We start from the raw sequence: 23,724 nt of genomic DNA, 5'->3' as shown, positions 1-23,724 counted from the left end.
ATTGAGTTTAAACACTGGTGGGCTAGAAGGGCAAGGAGGGAGGGCGGGAGGGAGGGACAGACCGAGGCCCGCGCTGGCCGGAGAGGGCCAGGGGCGGGGCCGGGCGGCGGGCGCGGCCAGACCGGAGTTCCCCGGAGAAGGCTCCTCCAGCCCGAGTCCCGGTGAGTGAGGGAACACCCGTGCCCCCTCCCCAAGGCACGAGCCCTGCCAGCCCGTCACCCGTCAGTCCGCCCAAGTTCCGAGTCAGGAACGAGGGTCCCTCGGGGGAAGGACCCCTGATTTCCTCCCGCAGGGTACGGGGCGCCTGAGCTTTCCCCCTCCCCCAGCTCTGTTAGCGGGCTGGTTCCTGTGCTTGTTCTCATACATCCCTTCAAGGAATGCTACCTACTAATCACCCCTACCTCGCGCACAGGGTACACAGTTGGGGAACATTCCCCCTGCCCCGAACTCCTTCCCAGACCTCTACTAGTTGGGGACGCAGCACCCAGACTTCCATTCCCAACACAGACACTTCTCTGCTGCAGGGAACAAACCTTGGGGCTCACCCCCGTACCCTGGATCCCTTCGCAGTCCCCAGGCTTCCCTAATCTAGGGGACTCAGCGCCGGGACGCTGCTATGGACGACATTTTCACTCAGTGCCGGGAGGGCAACGCGGTTGCCGTTCGTCTGTGGCTGGACAACACGGAGAACGACCTCAACCAGGGGTGAGCTGAGGTGGCTGGTGGGTGAGAGGAAGGGCAAAGACATGCGCCTCTACGTGATGTGGGGTGTTCATGCCTGGTAGGGGCTGATGACTTTCGTATCCCGTGTTATGAGTGCCAAGCACAGCCTGTGGCGAGGGCGGAGGGTCTCCACAGAGGAAGCTGTGTTTGAGCTGAATCTTGACTGCTAAATAAGAGTTTTATAGGCAGAGGCTGCAGACAGCTTTCCAGCTTCAGTGAACTGTATGGGTTAGGAAGCAAAACAGAACAGAGAGTGCCCAGACATTTTCCAGAGTCCATATGGCTGGAGGATAGACCTCTTGTGGGCTTTTGTGGCCTGAAGCATTGGATACAAGTGGAGAACGACAGGAGACTGGAAAGGTCTGCAAAGGTCAGCCAGATCATGCGAGGATCTTTAGGCTGTATCTTTTTTCTAAGAACAAAGGTTTAAAGCTATATCATGATGAGACTGTCCTTTTGTTAAGTGTCATCTTGGATGCTTTGTGAAGAGTAGGTGGCAATGTGAAGACAGGCAATTGCCTAGTCCATTCCCAGAAGTGGTGATGGCTTGGACTAGAATGCAGGCAGGTGGAAAATGAAGGTCAGGTTCCTGAAATCTTTGGGATAAAGAATTGGTAAGACTCGGTGTGGGAACCGCGGAACGTAAAAGGTACATCAAAGATGGTGACCAGGGTTCTGGCTTGGGCACTCGGGTAGATGGTGGTTCCTTTTACTGAGATGGACAAGACTGAAGGATGATGAGTTCTTCCATTCTAGACATGTTAAAGTGACAATACAGTGAGGTGAAAATGTTGAGTAGGTTGTTGGTTATGCAGATTTGGATTTTAGGAGAGAGACCTGACTTGGAGACACAGATTTGGGAGATATTAGCTTATAGATACCTGAAGACATGGTTGTGAGGAGAGGGGATGAAAAGCCTGCAAGACCTAAAAGGAGCAACTGGAGGTTGAAGGAAACAGGAAAATATGTTAGTAAAGCTTAGTGAGTGTTTCAATGAAGGGGGGGCAGGGGGTGTGGTCAACAGTAGTATAGGCTGCTGAGAGGTCAAAGAACTTAAGCACTTTGAAGTAACTATTTAATTTACAATTAATAATATACTTGATGATCTCTGTGAGGGCTGTTTCACAGGAAAATAGATGAACAATCCAGATTACACTGGGTTCTTTCATTTAAGGATCTATACTAAACATCTGTGCTGGGTGCTAGAAACTGGAAATCAGACTTCATGCCTGCCGTAAAGGTGGTGGTCTTGTGACAGGATGGGTGGGAGATGAGGAAATAAAGTGATGTTGACTCGGTGGTGGATTTTAATTTAAATTTTATTTTTTAAGGTTGGCAGAGTTTAGTTTTTAGGTTTGAGAGGTAAGGCTCACCTGTCATCTTTATCCAGGCTTCATTACTTCCCATTAGGCTCTACACTACTTCTTGTAATTCACAGTCACTTAATTCCTCAGAGGGTGTTCTGATAATGACAGTGAGCACTATTACTATTTTGTTGGTGGGGTTATAAAGACTTAAGCGAAGTTTTCCAGTGGGCCTGGCATCTAGGAAGACTCTGCTGCCCAAAAGTGAAGGAGTGGCATTAATGAAACTGGAAGGCTTTGGTGTTTTGAGGGGATAGGCTTTGGGGGCCCAAGCTGCCTCTATGCTGGATATAAGGTACAGGTGAATTCCATGCAGGTCTCTTTGAGATTAAGGTCTAGGCCCTGAGGTGACAAGCAGCCTGACAGTGGGCAGAATCCTTATGCCCAAACTTTTGCCCTCCGGCTCTGGCCTACTCTGGTGCCATAGACTGCAGGAAGCTGATAAGCCAGGGCACAAATTAAAAAGCTAGTAGACAAAACTGACAGATAAGCAGGGGGTGGTTGCTTTGGAGAGGGGGAGGATCCCCACCTCCCAGGAAAGCTTTTGGCTGTCTGTGTACAAATGACTAGCAGCTATGGTGGGAAATCATTAAGTTAAAGGCCACGCCCCCCACCCTCCATCAGCTGTGGGGGCATCTGGGTGGCCAGACCCCTGATCAGCTCCAGGCCTGGCCTAGAGCCCCCACACGGGAAGTGACCACAGCACTAAGGCATCCGGAGGCAGCCTGCCCAGACCGCGGACCGCCCCTTGCTCCGCCCCTTGGATCTGCATCCTGGGACTGGAGGGAATTTCCTTTTATGGCCCCAGGCTGTCCATCAGGCCCAGCTCCCACCCAGTTGTTTTGGGTTTTTTTGTACACTTTTTACTTGAAAAAATGCATGTCCTTTGGAAAAGAAAAAAGGCAGGCAGTTTTCTTTCTAAAGCCATTATTATTTTCTGTTTTCTGTGCCCAGGATTGCTTGAGTAGAGGAATCCTGTTTTATGTGGTGGTTTGATATCTGCGTCAACAGTAATGACTTACCTAAAGCATGTCTCCTTTTCATTATAAACCCTTCCAAAACATCATTTTAATTCCATTCCATTTTTAGATTTTAATTTCAGTACCAGAGCCTATCAGTAAACTTGCTACCTCTCCCATGAGTTGTGGCCTTCCTTCTCCAAGACCTGCCCCCACCCCACCCCAACATGCACTGAACACCTGCTGTCAATCTATTTTCTCAGCCTTAGTATCTAATAGGCAAGACAGCCCATTAACAGAGTTTTACAATCCAGTGTAATAAGTACTATAGTAGGGGGATGTACAAGATGCAGTGCAAAACAGAAAGGACCAACAGATGTTGCAAAAGGGGTAGAAAGGAAACCAGATAAAGAATGCTACCATTTAATGAGATAGGGCGTGCCAGGGAAAAAAGGCTGGTGGGAGACGGTAGTAAAGACAGTGAATCATATGGACTTGCTGGGATTGCAAGTGGTGGTTGGTTGGGTTTGAAGCTCAGGGGAAGGTCTGAATTGGACAGCTTTGGGATTTGCTGGCATGAATGAGACTCAAAGTCCTGGAGAGGTAAGGTTTCCCAGGGCGAGTATGCAGAGGAACTATCGATTTTTCCTGTACCAAAGCCTTAGCCCCCATCCCACCTCCAGATCAATGATCATTGCCCCTTCCTTCAAAGGGATGATCATGGCTTCTCCCCCTTGCACTGGGCCTGCCGAGAAGGCCGCTCTGCTGTGGTTGAGATGCTGATCATGCGGGGGGCACGAATCAATGTGATGAACCGAGGGGATGATACCCCCCTACACCTGGCGGCCAGTCATGGACACCGTGATATTGTACAGAAGGTATGCACAATTCCCTCCCTCAGTCCCCTACTGATCACATCATGTACCTGCCTGCAAGGCAGTCACAGGCACTATAACATACTGTAGAAAGCATGGGTCCTCTTTCTTCTCCCTCCTCACATGCCTCAATACTCATCTTTCATTCGGGACTGACTGTGCCTTCTGCCTCTTCTGTCTGTCTGGCCCTGGGGACCAGCTGCTGCAGTACAAAGCCGACATCAATGCAGTGAATGAGCATGGGAATGTGCCCCTGCACTATGCCTGTTTCTGGGGTCAAGATCAGGTGGCAGAGGTGAGTACTCACGCCCTGAGCCCTGGGATGGGTGGGAAGCAATGTCTGAGCCTCAGTGGGAGATTCTGGAATCCTCAACTCATCCTGTGAGCACTGCCAAGTGTATGACACGGGGCGTATACTGCATCTGCGTTCATGGTTGGTTGTGACTGCCAGGGAGGTAGCAGGGACCCTCATCACAACCACCTTTTTATTTCAGGACTTGGTGGCTAATGGAGCCCTTGTCAGCATCTGCAACAAGTATGGAGAGATGCCCGTGGACAAAGCCAAGGCACCCCTGAGAGAACTGCTCCGAGGTCTGTCTCCCACTGCCCAGCTTGTGTCATCTTTTCTTGTCCCCACCTCTCTCTCCCATACCACAGCTGAGGCCAAGACTCTTTGTCTTTCTTTCCCAGAGCGGGCAGAGAAGATGGGCCAGAATCTCAACCGTATACCATACAAGGACACATTCTGGAAGGGGACCACCCGCACTCGGCCCAGTGAGTCAGTTGTGAGGGGAGGGGTGGTAACAAGGAGTAATCCTGGGCTCCTGGGGCTGAGTTTGGGGGAAGCTGGGTACCTGACCTGCCCCCGCTTTCAGGAAATGGGACTCTGAACAAACACTCTGGCATTGACTTCAAACAGCTCAACTTCCTGGCAAAGCTAAACGAGAATCACTCTGGAGAGGTGACCCCTGCCATTCGCGCCCCTCCCTCCCCAAACCCCCCAAATGACCTGTCTGTACCTGTTTTAAGTTTCTTCTCCAGTTGGTGGGCATGGAAGTGGTGGCCTTAGTTAAAGCCTCCTAACCCTTACCTGTCCCTCAGCTGTGGAAGGGCCGCTGGCAGGGCAATGACATCGTCGTCAAAGTGCTGAAGGTTCGAGACTGGAGCACGAGGAAGAGCAGGGACTTCAACGAGGAGTGTCCCCGGCTCAGGTGGGGCGAGGCCTAAGCTGGAAGCTGCTGCTTCCAAGGAAACCTCACTGACACCTGAGATGTTTGACACTGGGTCTCAGCCAGGGACACTCTCTTTCTCTCCCAGGATTTTCTCGCATCCAAATGTGCTCCCAGTGCTGGGTTTCTGTCAGGCTCCACCTGCTCCTCACCCCACCCTCATCACACACTGGATGCCATACGGATCCCTGTACAATGTACTACACGAAGGCACCAGTGAGTAGGGGATGCTGAATCTCACTCAAGTGGGGCAAGGGTGTGTGGGCCTCGCCAAGCTTTTGGACTCCTGCCTCCTTTCCTAGATTTTGTCGTGGACCAGAGCCAGGCTGTGAAGTTTGCACTGGACATGGCAAGGGGCATGGCCTTTCTACATACACTAGAGCCCCTCATCCCACGACATGCACTCAATAGCCGTAGTGTAATGGTGAGCTCACAACTTCACTCCTGGCCCAGGCCCCCAGAAAACCTTTCCCTATCTATTGTAAAATAGGACTTACCTCCTTTCACATATCTATCTTCTCAGATTGATGAGGACATGACTGCCCGAATCAGCATGGCTGACGTCAAGTTTTCCTTCCAATGCCCTGGGCGCATGTATGCACCTGCCTGGGTGGCCCCTGAAGGTGAGTGAGGGCATCATGTTGGAGGTAGAGAAGGGCCAGCTCAGTAAAAATGGAAGGGGGCAGAGAAAGGACAGAACAGGCAGCTGGAACAGATAAACCCTGTCCCTTCAGCTTTGCAGAAGAAGCCTGAAGATACAAACAGACGCTCGGCAGACATGTGGAGTTTTGCAGTGCTTCTATGGGAACTGGTGACACGGGAAGTACCCTTTGCTGACCTCTCCAACATGGAGATTGGAATGAAGGTGAGAGCACAACTGTATATACTTGTGGTAGGGGATGGTGATGGTCGTGACAATAATTGTAGTGGGACCAGACTCTTCCCACCTTTGTTCAGTAATCCTGTCCTGAGGGCTAGAGGCCGCTTCCTACATGAGATTCAAGTTCTAAGGCCCGCCGTGTTTTTCCCTGCGTTTACAGGTGGCACTCGAAGGCCTTCGGCCTACCATCCCACCAGGCATTTCCCCCCATGTGTGTAAGCTCATGAAGATCTGCATGAATGAGGACCCTGCTAAGCGGCCCAAGTTTGACATGATTGTGCCTATCCTGGAGAAGATGCAGGACAAGTAGGACTGGAAAGTCCTTGCCTAAACTCCAGAGGTGTGGGGACACTGTTAGGGGAGTACGTTTCCCCCAAAGCAGCAGGCCTCTGGTTGCCTCCCCTGCCTCCAGTCATGGTACTACCCCAGCCATGGGGCCCATCCCCTGCCCCCATCCCTACCACTGTGGCCCCAAAAGGGGCTGGGCTCAGAGCTTTGTCACTTGCCACACGGTGTCTCCCAGCATGGGAGGGATCAGCCCTGCCTGTCACAATAAAGTTTATTATGAAAACAGGCTGGTGTGGGGACAAGGGGACAAACAAGTACATTTAGACTGGATGGCTCAGGTGAAGTAGTGCGGCTTCTTCACGTTGATGCCATACTCGCTGAGGGCAGGGGTCAAGTCCTCCATGGTTAGAGTGTACTTGCGGTCCTGAGGGAAGAGCGAAGAGCACCAGCTGAACACGAATCCCCAACTTTAATCCCAGGCGGGTGACCCTGAATAGGTCTTTCACCTCCCCTAGGGCTTTCTCCCCAAAGGGGTTTCAGGACAAATTAAGCCTCCACTGCTGGGAGGTAACTACTGATTCAATGAGTCTCCCCTCACACCTTGCTCTTGCTTCGGGAGCTGCCAGAGGCTGTGCCCTTCATTTTGCAGTGCTGTAGTGCATCATTAGCAATATCTGAGATGAATTTTTGGGCAGCTAGGGAGATGAGCCGAATTCTAGAGGGGGGGAAAAAAAACCACATTAGGAGCTGCACAGCAAATCCACACCACCAAACACTCTAACCTGCCCAGAATTTACTCACATGCGGGGGTCCGAGGCCTCAAAGCCAGCGCGGTTCAGGTAGTAACCAGTAACTGCATCTGGAATCTGAGAAATCAATTAGACAGCTATTAGTGTAAGCCCTATGCACTGCTGGGCTAGGATGAGAAGGCGAGGGAAACGGAGGTCAGGCCGGACACTATCGGGAAGCTTCCAGTTTGGGTGGGCAGAGGGGACAAGTCCCAAGAGTTAGATGGGGGAGGAGGGGGGCTACAAGAAGAGGACATTGGAAATCCAGGTGGTGTGGCGGAAAGTTGGCGAGACAGCGGGCCAATAGCCTTGTTCTGGCAGGGAGCCCACCGTAGGCGTGTAATCCTCCAGCTGCATCAGAAAGTCCACCAGAGGCGTGCTGGACACCACCGGCTTCACGTCTCCGTTGGCCGCACTCGGCAACACATAAACCCCGTTAGACATGGCCCCCTCCGGGGGCGCCGCGCCGCCGGCCGACACCGCAGCTGGAGGAGAACCAGCAAACTGAGACACGGAGGTGCAAGGCGCAGGGCCCCAGCCAGGTCTGCCTTATACTCTCTGCCCGCCCCCGCCGATGGGACCAGCGCAGCACGCTGCCCTCGCCCTCACCCGTCCCGGCCCTCACCCGCCCCGCGTCTCTCGGCCGGCTCCCCGGCCCGCGCTGCCACGGGTCCCGTGCCCCCTGCCGCAGCTCCAGCCCCAGGCCCTCCTGCTGTCCCCGCGGGGCTGGCCTTATTTTCCGCAGCGGTGCCGGCGGGCAGCGCGGCGGGGGCCGAGACCGCGGGGGCCGGGCCTGGGGCCGAGGCGGCGGAGGCTGGCGCCGCCTCGGGGTCCGCGCCGGAGCCGCTGCAGCTCATGTAGCCGGTGGGAGAGGCGGCGAACCGAGCCGCTTCCGCTTCCGCTCACGTTACGCACACACCAGAGTGACGTCAGCCTCGCGCTAGCCCCTCCCACGCCATGATCGCCCTCTCGCCTAAACTTCCCTCCTCCTGGTTGCTTGTAAGCCAGCCAGTTGGCGGAGACCAAGCCTTGGAGAACTGCGCTGGCCGCGGACGTTCCACCTCCCACCGCGCGGTACTCGTAGGTGGTTCCGCCGGGCTGGGAACCCTGGAACGTCGAGGACCCTCTTCTGCGGATCTGGGATCCTCTTTCAGCCTGCCACCTAAAGACCTTTCTTTGGGCTCATTGGCCCGACACGGTTCGACCACCTGCCAGTCTGCATCCTTTCTAATTCCCTTATTCAGCCTTTTAAAGGTTCGTAGTGGAGGTGGAAAGCGCCCCTCTCCCCGCCAGCTGCCCGGAGCAGTGAAGGCTGCAGGAGAGCGCACAATGCTGCTGTAGATGCTGAGGGAGGTATTTCAGCCTGAGTAAAAAAACATGCAAAATCACAGCGAGGGCAAGAGGTTTTCAATGTAGCAAACATTTATTTAATTCCTATTTGCCAATCCTGAGCTAGGACCTTGGAATACAAAGTTAAGTAAAACAAGACTCTAGTCCTCTAGGCACCAACTGTCTTGGAAAGGAAGCAAACAGGTCAACTGGCAATTTCAGTACTATGTGGGAGTTACAATACTAGAGGTAGACACGGTGTGCAGTGCAAGGGACAAAGCGAACTGACACCTGCTGCCTACTTCTGTGTGTCAGGCACTCACTCATCACCATTGTTCCATTCATTCCATATCACTGATTATTATGAGAGGCAGGTATCGACATTCCCACTTAACAAATGAGGAAAAGGCTCAGGGAGATCAACTTACTGGCCTAAGGCTCTTCCCTAGTCCATATGAGAAACAAAATCAAACAGGTTTGGTTTCAAAAATCTAGTTTTTTGTGTTATACCAAAATCAACTAGCAGGGAGCCAAAGGTTCACAAGAGAATCTAATGGCTTCTGAGCTGAGTCTGGAAAGAATCCTGGAAATCAACCAAGCAAAGGGGGGCTAGGGGTTGTTAAGGGCACAGAATATCTTGAGCAAAAGTGGAAGAATGTAATGGGAGGAAAGCAGGGGAGGATAAACAATTTGTTACTCAGGAACAAAAAGCAAGGAAGGAATCAGGTTTGTGAGTCATGATAAAAAGCCTGAACTTTACCAGATAATCTTTGAAGGGTCTTAAATAAATGACCTGATGGGATTTTCATTTTACTCTGGAAGACGGTTTAGGGAAGGGTAAGAAATAAGGTCATTTTTTTGCAAGGGTCTCTGACAATTCAGAGGAGAGAGAATACGGCTCTAAGCTACTGTAGCAGTTGAGATGGAGAGAAGTAGATGAGTTCTAGATGTACGCAAGAAATATAATTGGCAGGACTGTGGATTGATAAAGATATATTTAAGAGGTAAGTAAATAGGACTTGTTAATTGAAGGTGGGGGGCGGTGATGAAGGAAATGAGTTTACAATGATACCCAGGTTTCTGGCTTGGTTGGAAAAAGCATAGTATCATTTACCAAAAAGAAATGAGAACAGATTGAGATCAGGAGAGAGATAAGTGTTGAGTATCACATATCTTGCTTTTGAAGTATCAATCTGTTGGATAGAAAGTCTGATTTAGTGAGATGATGATGGCTGTGGATGCCAATCCTGATTGATTTTTTCCAGGTACAATAGGTAGAGTGAAGAGAGCAAAAGACTGAGGATGGAGCAATGAAGTACACCAACATTCAGTGAGGAAGCAGAAAAAAAGAAGGAAGAGGGGATGGTTAGAGGAGAAGTTAAACCCTGGAAGCTAAGGAAAGAGAGGGAGTGGGCAACTATGAAAGAGGGCCATAAAGCAAAAATCGGGGAGTGTGCCCTGGAGGAAGCAGCAGGGAGGCCATTGTTTTTTAGTGTCAGTGGAGGAAAGTACAAGAGTGAGAGCAGAAGTCTCATTGTGATAAATTGAGGAGCAAACATGAAGTATAATTGTGTACACAGACAGTGTAGACAACCCTTTGAAAAAGCCTGGTTGCAGAGAAAGAAGAAATGGGGGTGGGTGGGTTGGGGGATGCACCCAAACAGCACTGGTTATAGCATCTATAGAGAAACCTGAGGCAGGGGTAGGGAGACCTGAGTATGATGGAGCAGGGTTAGGGCTGGGAGTCATGTCACGCTCATAACACTTCAAGGTTAGGGGGATAAGCTCTCAGTAGTCAACAGGTGAGGGTTCAGCAGGATTTTCAATAGTGCAGAATGAGGAAACAAACCACAAGCTATGGGGCAGGAGACAGGCCCACTCTCCCAGCAGGAAAGGGTCAGGGGTTGATTAATGACTTCAGCAGAGCTGGGAAGTTGGGTGTTCCCCAGCCTGTCACAGGATCCCAGCCAAGGCCAGAACAGAAACCCTGTCCCTGCACCTCTTCATTCAGACAGGACTCATGGCAGCCACGGGTGACCTAGGGAGAAGGTGAACATCAGATCTGGGCCTGCTGGTACCAGTACTAACAGACTACACCCCCCATGCCCTGTATTCACATCCTATGCTCTTACGAAAATGTCCACACCCATCCCTTCCACACTCACATCAAAGAGTCCTGCCCCACGCTGCTGGTAGAGCCTCGGGTTGAGAAAGCCAAGAGGGGGGTGGCCACTGAGGATTCTGTGTTCATTTATCAGGGACAGAAGCCCTCCAAACACCGGAGTAGAGGCCTGGAAGATGCAAGTAGAAGTTAGGGGTTCAGAGTGACTGGCCTTACGTGGAAGGATGTTTGAAAGGATCAAAGGTCCCTGAGGAGTCAGGGGTTCTGGGTGCAAGGTCTTGGGGGTAGAAGCTGACAGTAGCTCCTAAATGTTTGGAGCCAGGCGGATCTCACCGAGGTGCCAGACACCCATGGAATGGGCACACGGTTGCTGACCACCCAATAGCCATCAGAGAGTGCAGCCACATCTGGGTAGGCACGGCCACTGGCATTGAAGTAACTGGATGGTGGCAAGTGGGGGCTGGAGCTCAGGAACTGGGCTACAGCTTCCTCCTGAAAGGCATTGTTGAGTGAGGATTGTCTCCTGAACTGAGGAGTCCCACCCTTCCTCACCTCCATCCATCTACACATACCTGGTACGAAGGGCGTGGGAACACATTGCTGAAGCCGCCACCACTGATGTAGTCAACAATCTCACTTGTGACTCGGAAAGGATTCTGGAAGGATGTGCCTCCCACCGTGGTGACATAGGGGCTGAGGGCAGAAGACAGCATGCGGATTATAGGGGCCTCAAGGGGACCTCCAAAATGTGTGGGGATGGGTGAGTATGGCCTGGGTCTTGCTGGAGGGTCTGGAATCTGTGGGGAAGCATGCACATGGGGATGACCAAGAGGTTTTGAGCCCTCAAGGCATGGCCTGAGGTGACTGCACATTTTCCGTACAGAACACCCACCAAATCTTCTGCAAAAATGCCTGGGGACTAAGAAAGAGGCACCCTAGGAGCTGTGTCCTACTCAGGACACTTGGGGCCTGGGACCTACAGGATGAGGGGAGGACAGCAACCAGGGTGGTAAAGCTGAGGCTGAGCCACAGGAGCACCTGATCGGGTCAAGGCACAGGCTCTATCTAGAACAAGAAGTCACAGATGAAAGGTTGGTGGTCCCAGATTTGTGGTGGGTAGGGGTGTTTACCTGGAGGCAGGGAAGCTGGGACGGAACTGGTGTCTTCCAGAGATAGACCAACACCCAGCTCCACTGTCACCTGGGAGAGAGACCAAGTTTAGCACTCAGATTAATTTGTCAGAGCTTTCTATGTAGGTTTGTATGACAGGAAATTCAAATGTTAGGCATTACTGATAAAGGCAGGTCAGGTCAGTAGTCCCTGTTAAATTCAGATTTGGGGGTCACTGTAGGGTCAAAGCTCTCAGGTTGGGTAGATGGGAGGTGGTGGGGTTTACGTTTATAATAGGAGGTCACCTGACGCAAAGAGTAGGGTAAGACCCCGAGCAGCAGCCTTCATAAACTCGGTGTTGACCCGCTGGATGTAGATGTCGCTGAGGGAATCCTCGTCATCTCCGTAGCTCACAGTATGCACAGGTGGCAGGGCTGACTCATTACTGAGTAGCAGGAGCCACTGCAGGAAGGGCTCCTGTGACTCGTGCCGGCCTGGATTTTTTGTGGGGAGAAGGGCACAAGGGCAGTCATTTGGGGGGTTGTTAGGACTTCCCTCTAACTCACGGGATTCTCTTAGGAGAGCAAAGTTCAACACTCACCCCTACCCCTCTCCCCACCAACCAGTCCCTTGGGCAGTACCTGGGCTACTGTAGACCCAGGTGGAGATGTTGGCACCAGCACTCATCAAGTATTGCACATCTAGACTGGCCTCGATCCCAGCCCGGCCCCAGCCCTGTTGTCCAACCACACGGGCTACTGAGGCCTGGTGCGCAAAGTTCCCACCAAAGAGGCGCATGAATTCAGCCAGGTCTGAGTCATGGAAATACTGCTCCAGGAACTATAGCAGGAGTCAGAGCAGATATCATGGGTCAGAGGATGTAGCCCCAAGGGTTAGGGGAGGAGATACTGTCCCAGTATTGGGGATAAAAGAACACCCCAGGCTGTTCAGGCTCCCTGGGTGGGCTGCAAGGACCCTGGGGCTCCTCCATGGCTCACCTGGGCACAGGCTTGGCTGTTGTTGGTTGTTCCAGAGCCCACATCTTGTGCTGTCAAGTTGTATCGCTCACGGATCACGGATGGGGTCACCCCCAGGTGCAAGCCAACAGCCCCTGCCACTTGTGGCTCAGGGCGTTGCCTCAAGGATGATGTGGGGGGAAAGCGGTGCAGCCCCCCCACTGTGGGGAAAGGTCAGGTTTGAGATCTTTTAGACTCCAACCCCCACTTTTCTGCTTATCCCCTCCAACCTCCCCCATGGCATCTATACGGCAGTCCCTGGCTTTGCCTGCCCCAACCCCACCAGCCCCACCGGGTGTTACCAAAGTCCACATGGGTGGCCAAGGCCTTCGGAAGCTGGTAGGGACGTGGGGATCTTACAACATGGGTCTCTGCTGGCCCCCCCACATAGCGATGAAATTCAGCCCCAGAGAGCAGCAGCTCTGCCTGTCTGAAGGTCAGATCAAAGAACAGAGGTCAGAAAGCATGGAACAGAGCAGAGGCTGCCTGAGCATCAGCGGGCAGTTAGTTGTCATCTCCCATGCTTTAGCTCTCACCCACAGCCCCTAGCAAGCTCTCAGTTCCCTCCCATTGAGGCGACTGGTCTCCCTGAAAGGCCGATTGGAACCCTCCCTGGGGCAATCATCCCCTCTCACCGGACACTTATCCAGCAGGTCAGAAAGTCCTGTGTGGTCACTGAGTGGCAGTTCCGGGCTCCAGCTGCCAAGAGCCATTTTTGGACCGTGTGGAGGGTCAGTGGTGATGGCTGGACCAGTTCCGCCACATCCTCCAGGGTCAGGTATTTTCCTGCAGGGATTCGTAGAGGCTCTTGTCTTCATTCATTGCTTTTCCAAGTTGCCCTTTTTGGGCCTCAGTCAGGAGACATTGGGATTTCCCAGGGAGCCTGGAGCAGGGTCACAAGGGATGAGTGGGAACTTTCTAGCAAAAAAAGGCAGGCCGTGCAGGTGCAGCTTATATTTGGGGGTCAGGGGAAAAGGCTGCAGAGACCTGGAATGCCAGGGCCAGGAATATGGATTTACCCTAAAGGCTACTGGGTTGCAAATGCTGCACCACAGCATGCACAGACTGCCATGATCATGAAAAACAAATGAGGTTCATAAATTAAAACTGTCCATTTTAAATTTATCTCCAATGAAAGTTTTCAAAGCTTTTGGAGCTAATTATAAGATGGCATTTAATTTAGTTCCAATTTTCATACCTGTTAATTTTAGGCTTAACCTGATGGCGAGTCACTGTTTTCCTGCATGGAGTCAAGCATACTAGTACCTGCCTACCAGATGCATCTGAAGGCACCCCCTTAGCACACACCACTCCTCCCCTCACCATGAAAGGGCTTCAAGCAGGGGAAGGACACAATCCAGTTTGACCATAGGAGCAAAACATTGACTGTTTTGGAGCAGAGTGGGGAAAAGAGTGGGGTTTGGGGTAGAGAGGAAGAGATAGTCAGGGGGCTGGGCAGCAGCCGGTGAGAGAATAAACAACTGAACTGGTGGCAACAAGGGATGGTGAGAAGTAGACTACTACAACGGCTATTTCAGAGTTAGAACTGGCAGCCTCAGTGTCTGAATGGAGGAGGAAATGGGAGTTGACTTGAGGGTAGGGGAGGAATTTGAGTTGATGAGCACCTAGATGTACAGACAGTCCCCGACTTACGATTTTTCAACTTTATGGTGGTGCAAGACCAATATGCATTCTGTAGAAACCATACTTCGAATTTTGAATTTTTATCATTTCCCAGGATAGCGATATGTGGTATGATACTGTCTTATGATGCTGGGCATTGGCAGCGAGCCGCAGGTCCCAGTCAGGCACACAATCGCAAGGGTATAAACAACTGGTACTCTAAAGTGTACTGTGTTGCCAGTGTTTTTGGATATTGCGTTCTGAGCAATATAAGGTAGGCTAGGCTAAGTTATGGTGTTCAGTAGGTTAGGTGTATTAAATGCACTTTTGACAATATTTTCAACTTACGATGCGTTTATCGGACTGTAACTCCATTGTAAGTCAAGGAGCATCCGTACTAGATGCTACTTCCCCATTTGTCTGGTAGCTGGTAACCAGTAGAATTATAATGTGAATCCAGATCTGATCACAAAGCCTGTGCTGTGTTTTTCACCATATCCACTTTTAGGTTTCTAGCCTGATGAACACAGGTGGAAAGTTTTGGGGTGGAAATAAGTTAGTTTGGGACAGTTTAGCTCCAGTTCACTTTTTTATTCAGAAACTTTAGTAAGAGCCACTACCATTCATCTGCCCTATGTCACCCCCTTGACAGGCACCGTGAGCATGACCCTGATGATCTGTGTGGTCCCAGGCTCAGCTCAGCCCAGCCCTATGTCCCTCCAGTGCATCCCACATCCCACCCCCCAGTACCGACAGGCACCGTAGCGAGGAGAGCTGGGATCCGACACAGCCTGCACCAGCTCGGACAGCCTTTCCAGGTTCTGCTGTCTCAGGGCAAAGGTGAGACTCAGCTCTTCCTCAGGGTCCACTCGGCCCAGGGACACCCAGCCTGGGGGCAGCCTGCAGGGTCAGAGATCAGGAACGGCCTTTGTCAGGGTTGTGAGGGGAAATAGTAATCATGGAGGGTTCAGGATCAGGGGCCGAGACCTGGAGTAGGATCCCAGAAGCAGATATGGCTCACAGCCTGGGAACCTGAAGATGAGACTATGGAGTGGGTACTAGGAGCTGGTAAGGCAGTGAGGGAGACTAGAACCAGGACAGTGGGAACTGGACAGGGCATGGGAAAGGGGGTTGTCAGCGTTAAATCAACTCACGTCAGCTGCTGATCTGGCTCCGGGCTGTAACTGCATTTGCCGGCAATGATAAGGGCTAGGAGCCCTAGGAGGCTGCAGGGGCGGCAAGTGGGTTTCAGCGGGAGTTGGACTGTCATTGTGTCCCCAACCCTCCAATATGTACTCCCTCCAACATGATCCCCTTCTCCCAGGATCCTCTAACTTCTCACCTGACTGGGAGTCCCATGCCGTCTTTCCGAACATCTGCTGTCATGTGACAGATCACATGAGCCCTATATTCCACCACTACCACCCTTCCGCCTAGAAACTAGTGCCGGTGCTGGCTCCTCCCTCAAGTGGGCGGTCCTGAATGCCGCTCAGAATCTCCCTCTGTAACTATGGACTAGGTCAGGACTCACCACAGAGTGTAGCGGGGCTTGAGACAGGGGCCTGGAGGCCCACGGACCCGGGTTCTTCCTAGCTGTATATCAGGAAAGTTGCCTAGCCTATTGGAGCCCAGGTTTCTTCATTTAGAATAGACTGTTACATTAAAAGTGCTCTGTCTCATAGGATTGCAGTGAAAATTTACAGACAAAGCAGGAAAATCGTTCAGCCAGTGAGCCTGATGGCAAAGGCTCAACAAATGTGAGCTCCTTTTACATGTAAATATATAGTGCCCCCAAGAAAAACACATAAACCACTTGACTGCTCCTATTGAAACAAGGACCCCTCCTCTAAAAGCCCTGCTAGAAGCCCCAAGCCCAGTAGTTCCTCTAAAAGGCCCAGTAGTTTCCGTTCCCATTTTTAACAGACTTCTGACCCCACCCCATTCCTGTTCTCACCTCTGCTCAGCCACAATAACCAAATGTACCCAGCTATAGCTTAAATATTTTCTCGGTAGTCACACACTTATAAAATAACCTTTACATAACCCTGCTGTTTTAGCTTCTATGATAATACTATACTTAGGTTGGACATCTGCCCTAACAAGAATCCCTACTCCCAACCTTAGCTTAGCTACCTGGAATCAGTGACTGTTCTCAGAATTCATATGTGTGCGAATAATAGAATGTGAAATTATAACCTTGCTGTTTCAACTTCTGTAATTATGCTTTGCCTCGGTTTACCCTGCCTTGATGGGACTTTCCAATAGAGTCGAGTCCCACCCTTAGGACTTCCTCCTTTGTACTTCACAGTTTCTGTATAACTCAGTGGAATTCTCTGCCTCAATGTACCCTTGCGGTTTTTGCCTTTATAAACCCTGCTTAACTTCCCTTCTGGGCTGCGAGGTATTTAGAGACACTAGCCTCCTCGCAGTCCCCGGCTCAACAATAAAGACTCCTAATTTGGCCCCTACTTTCGTTGTCTGCTTTAACACGTAAACTTAGTTTGGTTTTGCCTTACAACACTATATCCACTCCCACCTCCTTGAAGACCCTTAGGCCTAGAGCTGGTCATCCCTAAGATCCCGCCCCACCCACCCAATCTCTCTCTAGGTCACTGTCTTCTCCTTGGCCTCGTGCCCGTGTTAGAGGGAAAGGTGGATTGCAGAGAGATGGCTCCCAGTGCCATCTCTACCCTAGATGCGCCTAAGTCCACCACCCTTCCACACCTCCTGAGGTGTCCACAATGTACAGGTACCTTCCAATCACCCTCCGTCTGGCCCCCACAGAACAGAGCCGGACGCTGGATACAAACTGCAGTTTATTAAGGCTCCAGAGTGAGAATTGGCACTTGGTTCTGGGCAGGGGCAGGGGCGTCAGTGGAACCCAAAGGAGCTGGGCCCAAACAGGTTGGAGGACCTCCCCCATCCCCCTACCCCCCAATAAATAAAGTCTCAGCTCCATCTCAGGGTGCTGGCACAGGGCAGGAAGCCCTTACTGAGGAGAACCCAGGGCTGCTGCCTCCTTCATGTTTCTCCCCATATTGGACCTGGCCACAGGTCAGTGCCCAACAGGACCTCTGTGGTGCTGGTGCTCACGGGGCTGTGGTGAGACGTGGGACCTGTCCCCACTGGAGGAGTTTGGGATGGGGAGCTGGTCTCCCCTGTGGCCAATCATGGTCCGAGGCTGCCCAGGGCAGGCTCAGATGGGGCCTGCATTGGGGACACTGTGCGCATCCCAGGTCGGGGCCCAGCCTGGGCCACAGCTAGATGTGCAGCTCCGTGTCGTCGGGTGGCTCCAGGCCGGACTCTGCGCTGAGTGCTGAGGCTGAGGGGCCCTGGGCCACCCCAAATGGTGAGACAACAGGTGAGCGAGCAGCCAGAGGAGACAGTGAGGGTGAGAAGCTGGGGGACATGGCAGCTGAGGACAAGGAGCCTTCATGGCTGATGGGGGAGCGGTGAGAGGCTGGTGGGAAGATGGCCCGGGTTGCAGCCGTGCTGGCTGGTTTTGGGGGTACAGACTTGGCTCCTGGGTGGGCCACGGCAGTGATGAGGGGTGGTGGGTCGATACGGGGAGCGGGGGGACATGGCCGAGCTTCATCCTTGAGTCGGGCAATCTCTGTGAAGACGCTGGCAAGTGGCTGGAACTGGGGGCACCAGCTCAGCAGGTAGTCCCAGTTATAGCTGCCACGGAGCTCCTCCTCGCCAGCCACAATGGCTGTCAGTGCACCTGCAACACATGGCTTGCCATCTGCTGGGAAGCCATAGTCCCCAGTGGGTGCAGGGCTCAGGCCACAGCCCCCCAGGAAGGCCGTGGCAGTGGCTGGGGGGCCCTCTTCTCGGTACAGAGTGGCTCCTGCACCTGGCAGCAGCAGCCCTGCCTTGCGCCCCTTATACCAGGTGTCAGGGGCAGGTGGCTCACAGGATGTGTCACTTAGTCCATCTGCATCCTGCTGGATGCCCGAGTCGGGGCCACGGGCAGCCAGGGAGGAGGCCACACTGGCCACACGGGGGAACTCGTTGATCATGCGGATCTCGTCATCCTCTGCAGCCTCTGCTGAGCCCCGGCCGCTTGAATGTGAAGGGTCCAGGGAGCCGCCCCGGGGGTAGGGACCTCCAGCTCCCGGCCCGCCATAGCTTGGGAGAGTCTGGTGATAGAGGTGCTCTGAGGGTGGTGGGCTGGGTGGCTCTCGGCCCAGTTTCTGTAGGGAGCCACTGGCCAGGGGTGTTGCCTGGGACATTGGGCCAGGTGCTGCCTCCGCCTTGCGGCTTCGGGCCCGCACCAGCCCTAGGACCAGGGCTGCCAGTGCAAGCACCACCACCACTCCCAGGGATGCTGCCACAGCCCCCACCAATAACAGGTTGAGGTCAGGTGCCAGGCCCAGCGCAGTGTGGGTGATATCCACGGTCACGGGCACTGTGGCGCTCCGGGAACCAGGCAGAGGCCCCCGTGCCACCACCTCCAGCCTCAGCTCCCGTGGTGCTTCACGCCGGGTCCGGCCCCCACCCTCAGAGGGGCCTGTTCCACTGCCTGGTGCCCGACTGTCCACCCGCAGGTACAGGGCACCTGTAGTCTGGTTGATACCAAAGTAGGGGGAAGAGGTGGCAAGGGAATAGAGCACCAGGCCGTCGGCACCTCCATCCTCGTCGGTGGCCTGCACATGACCCAGGCTATGGCCACGCCGGGCACCTTCTGGCACTTGGAAGTGGAAAGCTGGAGCCAGGAATACTGGGTCATACTCATCCTCGCCAGTCACCAGCACCGACACAGTGACTGAAGCTGAGAGATTCCCAGCATCGGCAGCGCCCACCAGCAGCTGGAAGCTTCCTGTGTGCTCATAGTCAAAGGCTACTCGTGCCCGCAACTCCCCTGTTGAGCTGTTCAGTGTAAATACCTCGCGTCCCTCAGGCCCTGGCCCGGCCTCCAACAGGCTGTAGCGGAGCCTCCCGAAAGCCCCTGCGTCCCCATCAATCGCATGCAGAGTGGTCACAAGAGTGCCTGGAGGCTGGTTCTCCGCCAGACTGGTGCTGAGCAAGCTCAGTGGGAAGGCTGGGCCGTGGTCATTCACATCCTGGACCTCAATGGTCACTGGTGCCAGAGCAAAGTGTGACCCCGCAGGGTCGGCAGCCTGAACTACAAGCTGATGCCTAGCCTGGGTCTCACAATCCAAGGGGCGGGCCAGTCGCAGGATGCCCGAGCTCTCATCCAGCTCAAAGAGCCCCGAAGGGTCACCTGAGCTGAGGGTGAAACGCACGAGGCCATGAGGGCCTGGGTCAGCATCAGAGGCCTCCACATGCAGGAGCTCAGCCCCAACAGGTGTGTCCTCAGGTACTGCCACGTGGTAGGATGCTCGGGTGAACACAGGTGGGTTGTCATTGACGTCCAGGACAGTGACAGTGACCGGCACAGCTGAGCTTCGAGGTGGCTGTCCCCGGTCAGCTGCAGCCACAGTTAGATTGTACTGGGTTAGGCTTTCAAAGTCTAGAGGTTCAAGCAACACCAAGCAGCCCAGTGCCCGGGGGCCTAGTCCACCACTCTCCCCGGCTTCAGCAAGCCGGGGTTCCAGCTGGAAGACTCGGCCCCGGTTGCCACTGACGATGCTGTAGTCCACGGTGGCATGGGTGCGGCTTCCGTCGGCATCTGTGGCCTCCAGGGTGAGCAGGGTGGAACCAGGGGGCAGGTCCTCAGCCACAGCTACGCGGTAATGTGGCAACGTGAAGCTCGGGGTGTGGTCGTTCTGGTCCTGCAGCTGCACATGCACTGTGGCTCGTGCTGCCCGGCCTGGCATCCCATGGTCTCGTGCTTCCAGCACCACGTCCATCACTCCTGGCCCCTCATGGCCCAAGGCCACTGTTCCCACTGTCGTGAACAAGGTCCCTGAGATGAGAAGGGAATGGAGAGAAACATGCATTCAGTAGAGGTTGTGGGTGAGCAGAAGTGACCCTTCCGGGCTTAAGGAAATGGCCTCAGAACTCAGACGCCAGTGAAGGCCTGTGTGCTGGGAGATTATGGGATCGCTTCCAAGGAACAGCTTCTAGACATGCAGCCAGGACAGGGCTTAAATAGAGACAAAGGGGGGAAAATGTACTCCCTGGGTTAGAGATCCAGGAGTTAAGAGTTCGGGCAAGAAATTCTAGGAATGAGGTCAAAATATGGCCCAACACCACAAAGGGTCAGATCCCATGAAGGACGCACCGTTGTTGGGGTCAACACTGAAGCCCTCGGCAGGGGAAGCCAGGTGGTAGGAGATGTGACCATTGGCACCCGAGTCCCGGTCAGTGGCAGAGATGGAGAGAATGGCACTGCCTGGGGGGGTGTGCTCAAGCAGCGTCACCTGAGGCATGAGGACAAATGTTTATGGCCCTGCCGCCCTGCTGCCCAGTCCCATGAGCCCTGCTTGGCATCCATTCCAGCTTGGAGCCCATACACCTTAGAATTTGAATTGCCCACCTCCCCCCATTTCTGGGCACAGGACAAAGAACCTGGATACAGTTCCCAAGACTTGCAAGGCTGATTTAGTTGGATATCCCATCCCCAGAGTGCCATCCCTAGGTCAGTTCTAAGGTCCAGCCCACCTCTGACTTCTGGCCTCCTCACTTCTCTCCAACATGAACAGCCCTGGGCCCAGGTATACGGATATCCAGGGGCATCAGTACCTGGTAGAGGCTCTGTGAGAAGGCAGGTGCATTGTCATTGACGTCCTCCACGAGCACTGTGAGGTTGGCATGGCCCTCGTGAGGCCCATCATGAGCCAGCAGCTGCAGGTGGTAGCGGTCACGCTGCTCGAAGTCCAGGGGGCCTGTGAGGGAGACGCGGCCCCCATAGCGGCCTACACTGAAGGGATCCTGGGGCCCAGACGAGCTTAGCACGTACCACAGCACCGGCCCAGAGTCCACGTCATTCCCTGTGACCTGTGCAATCTCTGAGCCCAATAGTGCATCTGCAATACACGGGACAAATGTGTCTGACATGGTCCCAGACACCTCTGGAGCCCCAGAGTGTGGAACAGTGCCACCCTACCACCCTTTGTACCTCTCATTTTACCCAGCCCTCACCTTCGGACACTCGGAGCTCCCAGGGCTGGGGAATGGTGGGGCGATTGTCATTGGTGTCGATGACCATCACTGTCAGGGTAGCTGAGCCCACTAGGGCTGGGCTTCCTCTGTCTGTGGCCATCAGTACCAGCCTGGACACAATCAGGGGGAGCACAATCAGGGGCAGGAGCCCGGGGATAAGGGAGAACCCTGGGCAGGGCTAGGAAGACTCAGGATGTGGCGGAGGGATTGAGGGAGAGTCAAGGTAAAGCTTGAAACTGGATGGGGTCCCAGGGTCTACAGAGCCAAGGCTTACCGTGTTTCGGCCCAGATCTCACGGTCCAGGATGGCTGTGGTAGTGATAGTGCCTGTGGCTGGGTCTACATGGAATAATCCCCGTGCTGGCTGGGATGCAGCCAGGCTGTAGGAGATCTGTCCACTGGGGCCTTGATCCAGGTCATCTGCCTCCACCTGGTGGGAACAGGAGGCTGCTGGCACTGACCTGGGCACAGTCAAGTCTGACCAGCCATGCCCCCCCATCTTCCCATCACATCCCATACCTGCAGCAGGGGCCCTTCCAAGGGCCTGGACTCAGGCAGGAAGGCCACGTAGTGGGGCCGCAAGAAGCGGGGAGCATTGTCATTGGCATCTTGCAGGGTTAGAGTCAGTACGGAGAAGGCAAAGGCTCCTCCGCTCTCCGCCTGCAGCACCAGTCGTAGCCGTGGGCTTGCCTCAAAGTCCAGCCCCTCAGCCGAGCGAACTGTGATGGCTCCTGGGAGGTGGGATTCATCACAGACAGTCCCTTCTTGCCCTGGAGTCTCCCCCTCTGAGGCCTCTTTCTCAAGGGCAGCCCCTCCCCGACCAGAGCCTCCTTGGGCCCAAAGGGTAGCTCCCCCAGGAGCCTGTCCCCTCACAGAGCCCTCTGCTCCTGACCCTTACCTGTGCTAGGCTGGATGGCAAATGTCCCTTTCTCATTCCCACTGAGAATGCTGTAGGTGATCAGTCCATTTGAGCCCCCTGCGTGGACAGCCTTGGGGGAGGCAATGGGGGTTCCTGCAGAGAGGATGGTATTGGTTGGGCTGTGAGCACTAGGCTGAGGGAGTTTGGGATTTTTAGTGAGTAACCCCAGCCCATGCAGAGATACAAGACTGAGAGACATGGTTGGGGACACACCTGGGGGTGCATTTTCACGGAGCACAGCTTCACTACTAGCCCGGGGAAAGCGGGGTCCACGTTCAGACTCTCCCTGTAGCCCAACAATGACTACGCCGGTAGCAGAGCGAGCGGGACGGCCAAGGTCGGTGGCCACGATGAAGAGGACACGATCCTGGGGGCCCAGGGCTACAGGGGAACGGGCCACACGGATTTCACCAGTGTAAGAATCCACAGTGGTGCCAGGCGGTGGTGTGCCTGCCAGCCGGTAGAGGATGGAGGCATTGGCACCAGTGTCACGGTCTTCAGCTCGCAGAGTGGCCAAAGGCAGGGTCGGGGTGCCGAGGCTGGGGCCTGGGCGGGGCAGGCGCAGCCTCAGGGGACTGGTAGGGAAGGTGGGTGCGTGGTCATTGACGTCACGCACTGTGATGGTGACAGGCACAGTGGTGCTCAGGGGCCCAGCAGCTGCACCATCCACTGCACTCACGGAAAAGGCATAGCTGGGACACTGCTCTCTGTCTAGGGCTGTGGCTGTGCGCAATTCCCCAGAGCTGGGTTCCAGCAGGAAGGTTCCTGCTGCACCAGCACCCAGGTAGTAGGTCACATGGCCATTGGCCCCAGCATCAGGGTCATGAGCCTGTAGCTGCAGCAGGAGGGTCCCTGCAGGCGCATCCTCAGGCACCTCCACAGAGTAGGCAGGCATAGGAAAGGCTGGGGCATGGTCATTGGCATCCAGCACTGTCACTGTCACAAGCAAAGTAGCACTGAGAGCTGGCTGGCCTCCATCCCGGGCCTCTATCCGCAGCTGGAATGCTGGCTCCACCTCCCGGTCTAGTGGCCTCATGGTGCCAAACTCCCCAGAGGCTAGATCCAGAACAAAGGCTCCTGATGGGTCCCCATCTGCAGAGAAGGGCATGCACACATAAACATACATGTGTCAGCCCATGGAAGTGGGGCTGACTTACAGGCAACGGCAAAGAATGGGAAAGAGTGAAGGACTGGGAGAGAGAGAAGAAGGGGATGAGAGGGAGAGAGAGAAACTGGGTGAAAGGCAGAGAAACTAAGAGAAACACAGAAGAAGAAGGGGCCGGCCGAGTGGCGTGATGGTTAAGAACTGGTTTGGGATGCCAGAGCGCCCCGGTTCGAATCCCACATTGAGGGCAAGTGACACTGTCCTCCACAGCTAAGATGCTGAACAACAGCTCAACCTGGAGCTGGGCTGCCATGCGTCGCCGGC

At 54.1% G+C, this 23,724-nt stretch overlaps 4 protein-coding genes across 5 annotated transcripts in view; 1 reads left to right on the top strand and 3 right to left on the bottom strand.

Moving 5' to 3' along the window:
* Nucleotides 1-59: 59 nt before the first annotated feature.
* Nucleotides 60-6,603, top strand: ILK (integrin linked kinase). 2 transcript variants are annotated; one of them, XM_019632481.1, is made up of 13 exons: nt 60-161; nt 571-705; nt 3,759-3,924; nt 4,121-4,216; nt 4,416-4,512; nt 4,612-4,695; nt 4,797-4,882; nt 5,023-5,132; nt 5,239-5,366; nt 5,453-5,574; nt 5,674-5,773; nt 5,885-6,015; nt 6,191-6,603. In XM_019632481.1, the coding sequence occupies exons 2-13, from the start codon at nt 617-619 to the stop codon at nt 6,338-6,340; spliced, it is 1,359 nt and encodes a 452-aa protein (XP_019488026.1). In that variant the 5' UTR covers nt 60-161; nt 571-616; the 3' UTR covers nt 6,341-6,603. The 2 variants fall into 2 exon arrangements, with proteins under 2 accessions (XP_019488026.1, XP_019488025.1); XM_019632480.1 differs by having other exon boundaries at nt 525-705.
* TAF10 (TATA-box binding protein associated factor 10) lies at nt 6,576-8,407 on the bottom strand. Its single transcript, XM_019632482.1, has 5 exons — nt 7,732-8,407; nt 7,437-7,591; nt 7,120-7,184; nt 6,919-7,033; nt 6,576-6,742 (listed from the first exon to the last, which is right to left on the bottom strand). The coding sequence occupies exons 1-5, from the start codon at nt 7,961-7,963 to the stop codon at nt 6,653-6,655; spliced, it is 657 nt and encodes a 218-aa protein (XP_019488027.1). The 5' UTR covers nt 7,964-8,407; the 3' UTR covers nt 6,576-6,652.
* Nucleotides 8,408-8,510: 103 nt separating this feature from the next.
* On the bottom strand, nt 8,511-15,743 carry TPP1 (tripeptidyl peptidase 1). The gene is made up of 13 exons (XM_019632479.1): nt 15,649-15,743; nt 15,461-15,532; nt 15,067-15,206; nt 13,319-13,469; nt 12,986-13,113; nt 12,666-12,844; nt 12,309-12,507; nt 11,973-12,161; nt 11,688-11,757; nt 11,130-11,250; nt 10,891-11,049; nt 10,601-10,726; nt 8,511-10,473 (listed from the first exon to the last, which is right to left on the bottom strand). Exons 1-13 carry the CDS (start codon nt 15,690-15,692, stop codon nt 10,333-10,335), a joined length of 1,719 nt encoding a protein of 572 aa, XP_019488024.1. The 5' UTR covers nt 15,693-15,743; the 3' UTR covers nt 8,511-10,332.
* Nucleotides 15,744-17,109: 1,366 nt separating this feature from the next.
* The window catches only part of DCHS1 (dachsous cadherin-related 1), a 20,383-nt gene continuing 13,768 nt past the window's right edge, over nt 17,110-23,724 (bottom strand). The window contains exons 13-20 of the mRNA XM_019632483.1: nt 22,509-23,387; nt 22,275-22,388; nt 21,896-22,107; nt 21,652-21,806; nt 21,357-21,487; nt 20,958-21,241; nt 20,497-20,635; nt 17,110-20,178 (exon numbers count right to left, since the gene is read on the bottom strand). Of these exons, the coding sequence (XP_019488028.1) occupies nt 17,567-20,178; nt 20,497-20,635; nt 20,958-21,241; nt 21,357-21,487; nt 21,652-21,806; nt 21,896-22,107; nt 22,275-22,388; nt 22,509-23,387 (4,526 nt within the window). The 3' untranslated portion in view covers nt 17,110-17,566. The remainder of the gene's footprint in view (nt 20,179-20,496; nt 20,636-20,957; nt 21,242-21,356; nt 21,488-21,651; nt 21,807-21,895; nt 22,108-22,274; nt 22,389-22,508; nt 23,388-23,724) is intronic.

The sequence above is a fragment of the Hipposideros armiger genome, unplaced genomic scaffold (genome assembly GCF_001890085.2).
Source record: "Hipposideros armiger isolate ML-2016 unplaced genomic scaffold, ASM189008v1 scaffold_1146, whole genome shotgun sequence".
In the NCBI taxonomy this organism is placed as follows: Eukaryota; Metazoa; Chordata; class Mammalia; order Chiroptera; family Hipposideridae; genus Hipposideros; species Hipposideros armiger.
The sequence above is the reverse complement of the archived record's forward strand: the minus strand, read 5'-3'. Positions and strand labels throughout refer to the sequence as shown.